Below are 15,105 nucleotides of genomic sequence, written 5' to 3' on the forward strand. Positions count from 1 at the left end.
GTCAGAGCCGTCGGGACATCTCGCTCCGCGTTGCCGACACTGACTGGCAGCCAGCGGCGTAGAAGTGCAGGGTCACCTCGCGATCGTCGTGCATCCTCACAGCTAGGCCTCTTTTCTAAGATTATACAACAAAATGAGCTTTCAGCCTCTTTTTCTTTTGTTTGGGGTACTCTCCCTTAGTGATGCATTGCAGGGATCAATGCAGATCGCCACGTGTTGCCTTTCAACTGAGATTACTATTCGCTGTGCATGTAGGTGGGGCAAATGTACTACGATGCAGTAATGTAAGGAACGTCCTTTGCTGAGTTTTCCCTTCTTGGTTGCCACACTAAGACTAAAGGGGAGAGTGTGTTAGCTACTGAAAAGAGTCTTCTCAGTGGCTGGCTTGCTTCCTTTCACTCTGATTGGCTCCAATCAGCAGGAAAGGACATGGAAGACATTGCTCCCCAAAAGGTAAGGGGTCTAAGACCCTCTGGGTCCCTCGACGACTACATCCCTCCTGGCAGCGGTCCTTCCAGGGTTTCGGGCAGAGAGTCTCACGCAGCCTGACCTGGAGGGGATGCTGCCAGGGATTGAATCTGGGGCCCTCCCTGCATGCGAAGCAGGGGCTCATCTAAAATAAAGACTGGATGTCTCATGATTCTGAATAGGGAATGCAGCCAGGGATTGCACATGTTGCAAAGCAGAGGCTCTGCCACTGCAAGCCTTTTAAAAAGAAAGTGAGTTTCTAGTCCTCACGGTTCTGAATAGGGGGTCTGAATTAAATGGGAAGCTACCTTCTGCATCAGACCCACTAGGCCATCTAGCTCAGTACTGTCTACACTGACTGGCAGCATCTCTCCAGGATTTCAGACGGAATATCTCCTACCTAGAGAGATGCCGGGGATTAAACCTGGGACCTTCTGCATGCAAAGCAGATGTTCTATCACTTGGCTACAGTTCTTCCCCTGCATGAAGGAGAACTGGAGTCCTTGCTGATTCTAAATTACAAGGCTGATTTAAGAAGCAGTCTTATACAGAATCAGACCTAATGTGCCATCTAGCTCAGTGTTGCCTACACTGACTGGCAGCAGCTTCTCCAGGAGTCTTTCCCACCCATCCCTCTGGAGATGCTGGGGACTATTTGCATGCAAAGCAGGTACTCCACCAGTAAGCTATGGTCCCTTAAAAAAAAGTTAAGATTCTAGCCCTCATCATTCTGAATGGGATATATCACATAGGACGCTGCTTATCTCAAGTTAGACCATTGATCCATCTACCACAGTACTGTCTACACTGACAGCAGCTCTCCTGAGATTCAGGCAGGGGACGTTTCCAGCCCTACCTCAAGATCGAACCTTCAAAAAGGTATTTATCCATCCCACCCCAATCTTATGGATGTGTGTGTGAAGAGGGTGGGCTTTCCAACCCTGGAGGCATTCAAGAGGCAGCTGGGCAGTCACTTGTCAGGGATACTTTTAAGTTTGATTCCTACATTGAGCAAGGGGTTGGACTCCATGGCCTTAGAGGTCCCTTCCAACACTATGATTCTCCTGTTTCACACATTGTGGATGAGAAAACTGTAAAAAAACAAAACAAAACCACAGATGAGGCGTGAGCTTTTAATAAGCTGGTGGCGGCTTTCCTATGTGCTTAAAACACACCCAACCCCACCCTCAGGCATGGGGGCCATTTTCACACATTTTACAAGAGCCGCAGGCTACACCGTTACAGTAAATCAGCCTTTGCCAGCAGGGTGCCCTCCAAACATTTTGGACAACCACTCCCGTGCTGCCTTGGGCTGAAGGGAGCAGTGTCCTCAAACACCACGGATGCTGCCAGGAGGGCCGAATTAAGCCTTCCAGCTGTTGGGACTACAGATTTGGCTGGCATGGCTGTGCTCGATGGGAGCTGTAGTCCAAAACAGCAGCGAGGCACAAGTTTACAGAAAGCTGGCCCAACTCTAAGGTTGTAATACAGGCCTGCTCAGTAACTAGTTTTGACAGTGATGGGCCAAAGACCTCTGCCTCAGCCCATAGGGGACTCTTCCCCCCAAAAAACAAATCTTGTCACTGCATCTACATGACTTACATCCCAGTTGGCAGCTAAGAGGATCATATGGTATTGATCAGGAAGACAATTGATCACAGGTCCTCCCAGTTGTTGTTCCCTTCACTAACAGCCAGCTCCTACTCCGGACTTTCAGACTAGCTTACCTGCCTCAGATCCAGATAGCAAGCAGCTAGGCATGCATGTATTGAGGCTGGCGGAGGTCACTTCATCAGGAACCATCCTCTGTGTGCACACGATTTGCATTCAGCTTGCCCACAAGATATTAAGTCTGCCTTGCCCACAAGTGTCAAAAGGACAACCTTGCATCAACCAACTGCTGACAGTGCAGGCAATTAAACTCTCCCAACATCCCCCAACATATAATCCATAGAGACTGTGGGTGGGTGGGTGGGTGGGTGGGTGGACAGAACTAGTCACACAGACACCTGCTTTTAGGCGAAAGGAGCATGGAGTGGAATCACTTGAGTGTAGGAACTCTAAATACCTTATATTGGGGGATTTAGTGGCATGCAGTGATTGGACTTACCGCCTGTCTCAGACCACTGGTTCAAGACAAATAACACAATATTCATTATTCTACCTACCTGGGCTACCAAAAGCCAGTTTGCATTAAAAATAATAATAATCTTACACTTCCAAAAGGCTCAAATCTCCAGAGTAGGGATGAGAAATCAGCAGCCCTCCAGATGACATTGGGACTACAACTCCCATAATTCCTGACCATGCTTGGCTGCAGCCAAGTTGGGAGTTCAATGACATAGGGAGGGCCACACATTCCTTATCCCTGGCTCTAGGATGGGGGGGGGGGAGGGAATTCTAAAGTTGAAGGGCAGCCATCAAACAGGTCTGCAAGAGAACGGCACAGGACATGATATGGCCAACAGATGGTGCAGTAAGAAAGCATTTCCATGTCCACCTTAAAGGTTACAGGAGGACAGGAGGGCAGAGGAGGTCTCTCAGTAATGCCTGACTGGCCTAAATCAAACACGAGCAAAAAGACCCACAGACATGAAAATACACTTGTAATGTACTCCAAGAAACACATAAGAAAGGACAATGAAAAATAACACAAATAGGACAACGTATAATAATGCTACAGAACAACCAGTCATAGATCCATTTCAATCATTAAGTCTTTTTCAAGTATGTCCCCGTTTAAATCCCTTGAGAAAGGTTTTCTCAACTGTCTTCTTTGGGGAGTACGCCCCAATTGTTCCTCTTGTGTGTCAGCGGCTGACACTCTTTTTGTTGAGAGGCTCTTCTCGGAGATGCAGATTGGATTTTTTTGTTTAAACACCCTTGCTTCCCCTTTCCTGTGTGTTTGCTGGAGTACATCACAAGTATATTTTCTTAACTGCATGTCTTAGGAAGACAGGAAGCTCCCTTACACCGAGTCAGACCATTGGTCCATCCAGCTTAGGACTGTCTGCACTGACTGGCAGTCGCTCTTCAGGTTTCCAGGCAAGGAGTTATCATCTCCCAACTCTATTTGGAGACGCCAGGGATTGAACCTGGGACCTTCTGCACACAGAGCAGATGCTCTGCTGCTGAGCTACATACAGCCCTTCTGTCTTGCTCACTGTGTTTGACACATAGGGATCCTTATTGCATATCGTACTGCATCCCTAACATTTAATAATGCCATGCCAAGGTGGACTGCTCCACCTTGAATTAATCAGCAAAGTAGCAAAAGAATCATTCACTGTAAACTCTGTACCTCTGCTCAAGGAAGCCTGCAGGCGCTCTCGTTCCTGCTGCCAAAGGTGCCTTATAAATATATCTTATCATCAGGGACTGTGACGGCTAGGATTGGTATAGCAGCTGCCGCTATAAACAGAAGACATGAGGGTCAGTGGTGATGGGAAGCACCTAAGAAGCTCAGCCGCGTTTGCATTTTCAGAGAGAAAGGAGGGGTGACTAGGAAGGAAAAAACAGAACGGGGTGGTGGTGCTGGTAGAGAAGGGGAGTCAGCCACAACAGCTCAAATTAAAAAAAAAGGCAGCCAATCCATTCCAATCCTTTACTTGAAAACACAACTTCCATGCAGAGTTGTTCAGATCGACTGTGCTGACGTTCTGAGCTAGCTCCCCAGGCCTTCTCCCAGCCACAGGGGGAGGAAAAGCGCCTTTTTCTTTTTGGACGCTACCGGACAGTTATTATTTCAACCAACATGTTCTCACCTGAACATTACAGTAAATGAGTCCTATATAAGAGAATTGCTAACCAAAAAAAAAAAAAAAAACCCTGTACACAACTTTACAAACATATTAACATATAAATAACAGGAAGCTTCCGGTCAGGAGAGCTCCCGCAGTAGTCTTTTGCTTGAGACTTTTAACACTGGAAGGGGAGGAGCCAGTCCCTTTCCTCAAGCATCACAGGGGTTGGTTTGTCTTTTTTTTCACAATCTGTCTCCTCTTTGTCAGTGCTTCTGGCTTCAAGTGAGCAGTCTGTGCAAAGCGGGCACCTTCCCCCCTCGCTGTCTGGGAAGGATGCCCCTGTGGGCTAAGGCCTCAAGCCGGCTGGTCATCGCTCTGGTCCGAGCTCTTGCTGGAAGACTCGCTTCTTCTCTCGACAGTGCTTCTTGTGAGCCGGCCAGTCTTTCTGCTGACACTGCGAGCCGCAGTACCGGGCCACCTGGCACCGCCCACAGATGTTAAACTCACGTAACTGGAGAGAGGAGCACGGGAGAAGAATCAGTACCCCCTTTTTTTCAGGGAGCCATCCCCCCCAAAAACAAGCCAACCAAGAAGTCCTAAGGGGGTCACGTCCCGGGGCACGGCCTGAAGACACACGACACAAGTGGCCTTTTGCTGGAACTAGAAGCAAGCCCGGCCAGCGTTTGGATGAGAGAACAGCCTGGGAAACTACAAAACGCTGCCTCAAATTCCATCTTGGAAGAAAGGGAGGCTATCAAGAAAATATTCTGTGATCCCCACATGTGAACTTCTCCATTTCTGAACCTGCAAATCCCAACAGGACTCTCAGCTTCTTTTGCCCCTGCCACCCACCCACCTCCTTGCAAGCCTCACTGTGCAGTCTTACACATTCTTACCTGGGAGTAAGCCTCAATGAATTCAATGGGACTTACTTCTGAGTAAACATCGGAAGATGCCTTGCACTGAGACAGACCCATGGCCCATCTACCTCAGTACTGTCTACAGCAGGTGGTGGTGTGAGGAACCTTTGGCCAGATGTTGTTAAATTAAAACTCCCATCATCCCTGGATTCTGGCTATGCTTGCTGGGGCTGATGGGAGTTGGGAGTCCTGCAATATCTGGGAGGAGCTTCCCCACACCTGGTCTACACTGACTGGCAGGAGCTCTCCAGGGTTTCAGGCAGGGAGTCCCTCTCAGCCCTGCCTGAAGACTGAACCAGTGACCTCCTGCATACCACCCAGATGCTCTACCCCTGAGCCTTGTACAGGACTGCACTGTCAATTTCTTTTGCTCGTGGCCAGCATGGCAAGGTTGGGGAACCTGTGGCCCTCCATACGTCGTTGGGGACACAGCTCCCATCATCACTGGCCAGGTTGGCGGGGGTGGATCCGAGCTTGAGTCCAAAAACATCTGGAGGACCACAGGTGCTCCCCCGCTGCCCAAATCTATTGCTTTGTCATAGCAACATGGGAATCTGCCTTATACCAAATCAAATGGTCCATTCAGTGTATTGCCTGCATTAACCTGGCAGTGGCTCTCCATGGTTTTAGACACAACCCTGCCCTAAGATGCCGGGCACTGAACCTGGGGCCTTCTACATTCAAAGCAGGTGCTCTACTGCCGAGCTACGTAGCCGCCCCCTGCCCCCCGTACCCACAGACCTATTTACATCTTTTCCTCTGCAAAGGCATCCAGCTCTGTCCTCAAGAGTGGACAGATTTCGCTCTGCATCTTTTCAGATGTCTTCCGCCCATCCTTCTGGACTGCAGGCAGAGAGGTCTGAAACCAGAGCAGTTCATTCTGGCCCCATTCCCCGCCGTGCACCAAGAAAAAAGTGGTGGGCTAGGAAAAGGTGGGCTCTGGGCCTACGAGCAACAGCATCTCGACCACCCTGAGGGGCAGGATGACGGCTTCTCCATGCCGAATGGCACCACAAAGGTTCGCAGGACAGAAGCACCATTGAGATAGAGACACATCTGAAGTTTGGTGGCCGCTGGCCAGGATGACTAGATTTAAAAAAATATATATATGGTGCAGAGAATTTCTTTGCAGAGGAACACAAAAGGATACACTAGCTGTGGCTAAGGACCTTTTAAAGAAGAAAAAGATAAAGAAACCACCACCACACTTTGGCAAAGCATCGAAGAGGGCGAACTCGCAGCAGCCAGCCTAGAACGGGGGACGGTCTTATCCAGGACTTGCTTCTGGCTTTGAACGCACCTGTTTCTCAATCATCGTGCAGGGAGGGTAGTGGCATTCGTAGTAGGTGCAGGAGCTCTCCTCTTCTTCCACAACATCCCCATTCGCGTTATAATAGCGTGTCACATTCAGGACGGGAAACTGTTCCTCTATGGGGTCTGTGGGAAGCTGCTGTATCGCCAGCCAGTATAAGCTTTGTTCCCTTCGAGAACAACAACAACAAAAAGGCAAGGTCAATTAAATTACACTCAGCAAGTTTGCACCACTGTCAGAAACATTAATTCGCTCTCCAAGCAGAGAGGTGATGTGATCCTTGGCTGATAGCCAAGGGTGGGGAACTTTTTTTCAGCACAAGGGCCACATGCTGTTCTGGGCAACCTCCTGGGGGCCACGTGCCAGGGGTAGGCAGGACCAGAGGCAAAAGTGGGTGGAGCAAACTTCACCTTTGTGCATTAGGCTAGCTTCTATGCACAATCACACACCTCCACCACCACCCCCAGCCCTCCATCCAGGCAGGCAAGAGGTATTAGAATTGAAAGACACGTTGCAGCCAGGCAAAAAACATTCAAGGAAAGTGCACAGCAGGGCTAGTGAGGGGTGGGGCCTGGGAGAGTGTTGAAGGCCAGGTAGAGAGGCCTTGCCTGCACAAGGGGGAAGGCGCTGGGAGGGAAGAGGAAAGAAGCAGACTCGGGCACTAATTCTTAAGGAGTAGTTCTTATCACAACCAGCTGGCTTAGGAACAGTTCCGAGGTAGGAGGTGCCTGGTGGAGCTAGTCTTTCAGCAGAGCTGATGGGATGAGCCTGACTTCCCATCTCAGCTCTGAGTAGGACTAGTACTGCATCCAAGCTCGCCTTCCCCTCGTGAGTCATGCCCATCGCACAAGAGCCTGGGAAGAGGGCCTGCTGCGAGTGCCTACTATATCTGAAACCAACTGGCGAATATTTGCAAGACAGCTTTCTCTGTCGTGGCCCTAGATTACCGAATGCCCTCCCCTGCGAAGTAAGATCAGCCCCCTCTCTTCCCATATTTAGATGGCTGCTGAAGACCCACCTTTTTGTGCAAGCATTGGTTACACTTTTACTTTTGTTTATTAACATTTATGCCCTGCCCTTCCTCTCAAAAGGAGCCCAGAGTGGCCAACAAAAACACTAAAAGCACTCTAAACATCTTGAAAACAGACTTTAAAATATATTAAAAAACATATTTAAAAACATATCTTTATATCATTGTACTGATGTTTTTAAGGATTCTAAGGATTGGTTTGTGTAAGGGTTTTTTTTTGTAAGTTTTCGTATTTTTAAATCTCTGTATGGTTTTATGTATGCTTTGTAGTTTTAAATCTATGTAATCCGTATTCTGGGTGAGAGGCAGATAAGAAAAAATTATGATGATAAAGAACACACACTCTTGTGCTAGAACTTGTATTTTTCATTCCCGAGACCGGCAAATCCTGCTGTCAGTATATCTGGGCCTTGGAGTAGAGGAGCCATTTGCCACTCAGCAAGCAGTTGAGTGGCAATCAACAGTTGATCCTGCCTTTCCCTGCTAGCAACCTACCTGTAATGACACATGCTCAAATATAAACTCACAGCTTTTATTGCAGCTGCAGACGTTCTCTCTCTAGGTAATAAAAAACAGGTGTGGGTGTGTGGCCTCCCCTCTAGGGTCGAGCTAGCACCACTGGTTCTCCAGATGCAAAGGGCACACACATACCCACCAAGAAGTTATGCAAAGACACAAGCCCACAGGCTGGTCTGACTTCCAACCCCCACCTATAACTCTATTATGGAAGATTTACCTTTGTTTACTAGAGATTTCTTCGGCCTTGGGTCTCCAGCCCCATGGAACCAATCGCAGGTTGTCTAGACGATTATCCACCGTCACTGCGTTCAAATGCACCACCTGAAATCCGGGGGCAATGCCCCCCCGGTGCCTCTCCCTGAAAGAGAAGACAAGCTACCTGCAATTCCCAACAGAAAACGTTTGGAGGCTGCTTCTGGTAAACCCATTTAGACTACTATAACGCATCATGGGCTGCCCTTGAAGGCAGCGTGGAAACCATAGTGGGCTCAAAGCGCAGCTAGCAGCATTCTAAATGGGTCAGGTAACTGGGAACCCATCTCACTGGGTGCGACAGAGCTTCACAGGCGGCTGGTCAATTCTGAAGCCCCATTTAACACTTTAGACTGCTTAGGACCCAAGAATGTGAAGCAACGCCCAGTCTCACATCAACATGACCAGATATTTAAATCTTCTACTGGGGCCCCTCTTTAGGTACCCCTGCCATCACAATGGGTGGTGACCAGGGAGAGCACCTTCCCACCTGATGTTCCCTGATTAGTGGACTTCCAACAGAACTTCAACTGGCACCTGCTTTATCTTTTAGGTGGTAGGCAAACACTTCTCTTTTTAAAAGCTCTTCCAGGCTTTGAAAGGGGAAGGATCTTAGCTCAGGAGTACAGCATCTGCTTTGCATGCAGAAGGTCCAAAGTGCAATCCTGAGTATCTCCAGATAGGGCTGGGAGAGAACTCTGTCTGAAACCCTGGAGAGCCACTGCCAGTCAGTGTAGGTAGCACTGAACTAGATGGAACATTGGTCTGAGTTGGTATAAGGCAGCTTCAGATGTTCAAATAGGTAATTATAAAGAAAAGTGGAAAGAAGATACTTAAAACACTTTCCTGTTTACAGTGGCTCAGGTTGTACGGCACTGTAAACCACATTTAACTTCTCTGTCTCCCTTCTACTCATGCTGGAAGGAAACAAACCATGATCCCTGGTTTAATGGTGTGTCTGCACCAGGGATCCTGGTTAACTCCAACAAATCACAATCAGCCAAACAAACAAGACTTAGCTACAGACTGTGGTGTGTCAAGAGCAAAGCTAACCACATCCCGATTCGGATGCAACATGAAACTAGAAATTGTGGTTTTTTTCTTCCCAGCATGAATTGGGAGAAATAAAGCGGGCACAATTTGCTTGTGCGCAGCCAAAACCATCATTTATGCCTTACCATGAGATGTGAATGGGACTACTATAGAGCCCAGATCCAGACAGCATATGTACACACTCCTCAACTCCTTGGAAACCTGCAATTGTGTTTTCCCGTGCACAATACCTACCACAGTAACTCATGCACAGTAAACCATGGTTTATGGTTTACCATGACATGAACACAGCCACTATACAGGTCTTTGGAAACCTGTAGTTGTGTTTTCCCATGCACAGCAATACCTACCACAGTAACTCATGCAGCAGGCGTCCAAACCCCCTTCCTCGGTTTTTGTCAAACGCAAAGGCAAATATTCTAGCACCATTTCCATCAGCATCAACCTCCATGCGAGCCTGCCCCAAAACAGAGAGCACATAAAGTTATGCATTTCTTCATAAAACATTTGTATGCCTGTCTAATCTCCAAGAACTTACAAGATCTGAACACGGTGATTCACGACAGATGCTATTGGAGGTCGCTGATTCATAGGGTCACCATAAGTCGTGATCGACTTGAAGGCACATAACAACAACAACAACTAATCTCCAAAGTGGCTCAAAATACTGAACACAACAAAACCTAATTAAAACTGCAACCTATGGAAACATAGGCTCATGTCCAATCTTAGACCTATTCAGAGTAGATCCATTGGAAGTTAATGGGTATGACTAACTTACGCCCATTAATTTCAGTGGTTTACTGTAAGGAAAACTTAGTTGGATACAACCTATGATGACTCCTAAAATGAAAACCACAACAGAACCAGCAAAAACGTTAACACACAAAGAAATGGTTCAAATATTAAACACCTGGCCTAATAAAACATTTTCACTTGTCACGTGATGAGTGTTCCAAAAAGGGTATGTCACCACAGAGAGGGCTCTGTTCCCAGGTACCACACGCCTAACATCTGAAGGCAGGAGGTATTCCGAGGAGGGCCTCCACAGAAAAGCAAGATCAGGCAGGTTTATATCAGACGACGAGAGAAAGTGGATCACTGTGGAAATGGGAGGTGCCTGATGAGATGTATGCCCTTGCCTCAGGATCCCTGCCTCCATGCTCCCAGAGATGTGGGGGCTAGCTTTAGTTACTCTGTGGTGAGTTAAGAGGCACTCTGAACACGATCAGAGCCATCTTGCTGGTTAACAAGCTCAAGGATACAGAGAAAACGTACGAGTCTCCACACACCTCAAAAGCACCCATTGGCATCAAGAATGAATGGGTCAAGTGTGATGGCAGTCTAACTCAACTTTCCCCCCTTTCCAAGGGCACTGCTTTTTCATTAAGCTCCCCCCCCCCCTTCAAGGCTGAAAATACATTAAGTCTAAATAAAAACACTAATAAAGAAGCTCCTAATTCCGCAACTGTGGGCCTAATTATTCTACTCGAGAGAGATTTTGGTACTTTTCATACACATCCCTGCCAAAGGCCTGATACCAGGGATCGGGAGCAGGTAGTGGAATCACACTGGCCTTTAATGCCCCACTTTTTTTGAGTGCCAATTCCTTCTCTTGTCCCACACCCTCAGCCAGTCATTATGTGGAGCTTTCAGGAGCCTGATTAAAACAGGGTCTGTTCGCCTGACTGCCTTTGCTCTGCCATGATACCACAAGATGGTCCCGTTGCTAAAGAGTTGGACAACCCTAACAGGACTAGGCTTAAGTCTGTCCTCTGGCACTCTCTGCGTTTAGTCCCTCCTCCATAAAATTAATAGGTGTTAACAATAGCCAGTCGCACAATTCCTGTGATAGCCATCACATATTATAAAAGCACCTTTGATTGCTACACACAGTTAACATATCTAGCGCTAGCTTGCCACATTCTGTACAGCATGCAGAAGTTACCCTGTTTAGGAAACTTATAATATATACAGAACAGACAAGATAGTCCCAGGCTATGATCTGAAGGCACATGAGGCCACTATTTTGCTGAAGTTAAGCAGGTCTGGGTCTGGACAGTGCCTGGATGGAAGACTGCCTGGGAACCACAAGTATGCCGCCTTGGCTTCCATGGTGAAAGAAAGGCAGGGTATAAATGTAACAAATAAATAAATAAAACAAATAATAAGATCAGGAAAAGGGGAAATGGTTGGGAATTGACTGTGTGCGGAGATAGAAAAAAGACAGCATCAGGTAAAAGCAGAAGAACAAATAAGGTGACTCTTAGTCAAAAAGTTTTTTTCCAAGATATCACTGAAAAATTAAATGGGGGACGGGAAATAAACTAAGCCCCAACCCTGCTGGTAAATCTTGTTGCCACTGATGCTGCTCATTCACCTCTCTCACTTGTTCCTGAAGTTGTCATATGGGGGGGGGGGAGAGAGACAGGAAAGCCTGAGGCCCAGAACCAGTCCAGGGGCCACCAGTCGCCAACCTTTCACCTTGAACTACAACAGCCAGCATCCCTTCCTATTGGCCATACTGGGTCAGGGCTCATGGGAGCTGAAGTCCAGCAACATCTGGAGAGCCAGATTCCCCATGCCTGACCAAGAGCAATAAATAGCCCTGTATAAATAGCAACGTAGAGCCCTGTGGCTCTACAGATGCAGCTGGACTGCAGCTCCCATCACCCTTGGACATGCTGGCTGGGCCTGATGAGAGTTGGAGCCCACTCCCACCTTGGAGAGTCACAGTTTAGCCACCTCTGATTTAAAGTGACAAAGGAAAGACTTTGCTAAAGAACCCTGATGTAAAATTGAGGGAGATCAAACACCTAACTTCTTTACCCTGGCCTTTGACACCTGAGACTTTTTATTCTTAGGACCAACCCTACTTTGTGATTTTAGGTTGCTTTTAGTTGATTTTAATGCTGTATTTTAAATTTGTTGTAACCTGCCCTGGGACCTTTGGATGAAGGGCAGGCAATAAATGCTAATAACAACAACAACGAGGACTAGATTCTTACCTCAAAAGAGTAACTCTCCACAAGTGGAATGTCTTGCTCATCTATCAATGTGTACTTTGTCTAGAATCAAAAAGTAAAGATAATTAAATACTCTTTATTGAGGATACTTTTTCAATACCTGTCAAAGCCCTTTTCATTCATTTCAGGACAACATCATCCTAAACTATTCCAGGTTACATCTGAAGTTGAGAAGGAAACTTATACACCTTAAGAAATACATTTTGAGATGAGTGTTCTGAGATGTCAACCTGCCCAAGTGTCCATCAGAAGACAAGGCTTCTCCTGCCTTTGGAAGGAGATAGGAGAGGAAGAGAAAACTATGAATTCTTCCCCAGGGACAACCAGCTGCAACTCAAGGATGCAGTTCTGATGCAGAAAAAGTTATGCCACAGAAATCTGTTAAGTCATTAAAAGACATTCTGTCTCTGTGTGTGTGTGTATTTTACCTTTCGTTTTTTGCTATGACAGATTAACTAACATAGCTATCTTTTCAGAATTTAGCTTTAATTGTCTGTCCATAAAGAAAATCTTACACCAACATACAGGATCACACCCTTTGTGGTCCATATTGATCATTCCCAAAATAAACAACACTGCGAGAACAGTACTCATGGCTAACAGCAGCGGGTTACAACACACACACACACGAATACCATTTTGTTCTATAACAATATAGGAAACTACCTATTTTTCCTATAACAAAACAGTAAACTACCCGACAAAGTTAGAGTGTTAGTCCATCACTATTGTTTGCTCTGACCAGCAGCCACTCTCCAAGATCCTAGGCAGAAAGGCACCTCTCACATTATCTACTATGTAACTCTTTTAATTGGAGGTGCTGGGAACTGAACACAGGGCATTCTGCACATGCTCTACCAATGAGCTCTGTACCCTTTCCTGCAGGCTGAAAAGGGGTAAAGGACTCAACTGTCTCACACAAATGACTTACTAAAAGGGTGAACTTGCATCCACCTAAATTCTACTCAGGGTAGAACTAGTGAAATCAATGGACCTAAGTTAGCCAAGTCCATTAAATTCAATGGGTCACCCACCGAAAGTAATGGACATGGTCAACTTAGACCCATTGATTTCAAAGCCAACTTAGACTTAAAGCCTCCACATTTAAGGACTCCTGGGAACCTGCCCCATAGAACAGCCCTATTACCATTTCACTTCCCCTACTACTAAAAGAAAGGGAGGGGGGAAGAAGAAGGGAACTCCAGACTAAAACCAGCCTCCAACATCCCTTAAAAAATAATAAGGGGGCATGGAACCCTAATGAACCCCGTGACGTCACAGAGGGGCCGTGTGTGACGTCACGGAGGCCGCCCGGCTCTAGGGAAGGGGGGAACAGCGGAGGAGGGGGGCTGCTGGTCTCCCACAAACCCTCCCGCCCGTCCCTCCTGGCGCCCACAGGAGCCCCGCCCGCACCTTGCCCGCCACCCGGCCGAGCCGCACGATGCCCAGCTTGAAGTCGGTCATGGCCGTGGCCTGGCAGGGAAAGGAGAGAAGAGGAGAGGGGGGGGAGGGGAAAGAGGGAGGAGGGGAGGCCGCGCAGACGGAGACGCCGAGGCCACGCGCCGCCGCCGCCGCGCAGACGGAGACGCCGCCGCCTCGCGCACACCCGAAGAGAGGGGAACGGGGAGGGGGCGGGGCAGCACGCACAGCCGCCGCCGCCACCAACCCTTTCGCCGCGGCGCCCAATCAGCGCGCGAGCCGCACCGTCGCGTCATTTACAGCCGCCCGGGAGGCGCCCCCCCCCCACGGCGCGAGGCCAGGGAGCGAGGGCGCGCGTCGCGCCTCACGTGATCCGCGCGCGGGCGGTGGCCGATGACATACACACCAGGCTCGCGGGTATGCTCTTTTCCTTGCCTCCCTCCCTTCTGGTTTGGAGAAGGGAAGGGGCGGGGCTGAACGCGCCACGACTTCCCGCCTTTTAAAGGAAACGTACCGCGGTCACGAGCTGCGTATAAGAGGCTGATAGAAAATGTAAGCGCGCTAGGTCGATCGATCGCATACGTGCACCTATAAAATAATATATTATATATTTGTTGTTATGTACCTCCAAGTCAACTACGACTTATGGCGACCCTATGAATCAGTGACCTCCAGTAGCATCTCTCATGAACCACCCTGTTCAGATCTCCTAAGTTCAGGTCTGTGGCTTCCTTGATGGAATCAATCCATCTCTGGTTTGGCCTTCCCCTTTTTCTACTCCTTTCTGTTTTCCCCAGTATTTTGTCTTTTCTAATGAATCATGTCTTCTCATTATGTGTCCAAAGAATAATAACCTCAGTTTCATCATTTAATTTGTTCTAACTCTCAATTATTTGTCTTTTTCACAGTCCATGGTATGCACAAAGCTCTCCTCCAGCACCACATTTCAAATGAGTTGATTTTTTTCTCTTATCCGCCTTTTTCACTGTCTAACTTTCACATCCATACATTGAAATCAGGAATACCATGGTCTGAATGAACCTGACTTTAGTGTTCAGTGATACACCTTTGCATTTGAGGACCTTTTCTAGTTCTCTCATAGCTGCCCACCCCAGTCCTAGCCTCCTTCTGATTTCTTGACTATTGTTTCTATTTGGGTTAATGACTGTGCCGAGGTACTGATAATCCTTGACAAGTTCAATGTCCTCGTTGTCAACTTTAAAGTTACATAAATCTTCTGCTGTCATTCCTTTAGTCTTTTTGACGTTCAGCTGTAGTCCTGCTCTTGTGCTTTCCTCTAACTTTCATCAGCATTTGTTTCAAATCATTACTGGTTTCTGCTAATAGTATGGTATCGTCTGCA

General features: G+C 47.6%; 1 protein-coding gene across 1 annotated transcript; it reads right to left on the reverse strand.

The window, feature by feature from the left end:
- Positions 1 to 4,058: 4,058 nt before the first annotated feature.
- Positions 4,059 to 14,093, reverse strand: ZMYND19 (zinc finger MYND-type containing 19). Its single transcript, XM_061604164.1, has 6 exons — positions 13,737 to 14,093; positions 12,306 to 12,365; positions 9,648 to 9,754; positions 8,210 to 8,350; positions 6,432 to 6,612; positions 4,059 to 4,722 (listed from the first exon to the last, which is right to left on the reverse strand). The coding sequence occupies exons 1-6, from the start codon at positions 13,785 to 13,787 to the stop codon at positions 4,579 to 4,581; spliced, it is 684 nt and encodes a 227-aa protein (XP_061460148.1). The 5' UTR covers positions 13,788 to 14,093; the 3' UTR covers positions 4,059 to 4,578.
- Positions 14,094 to 15,105: the final 1,012 nt, after the last annotated feature.

The sequence above is a fragment of the Rhineura floridana genome, chromosome 20, assembly GCF_030035675.1.
Source record: "Rhineura floridana isolate rRhiFlo1 chromosome 20, rRhiFlo1.hap2, whole genome shotgun sequence".
Classification (NCBI taxonomy): Eukaryota; Metazoa; Chordata; class Lepidosauria; order Squamata; family Rhineuridae; genus Rhineura; species Rhineura floridana.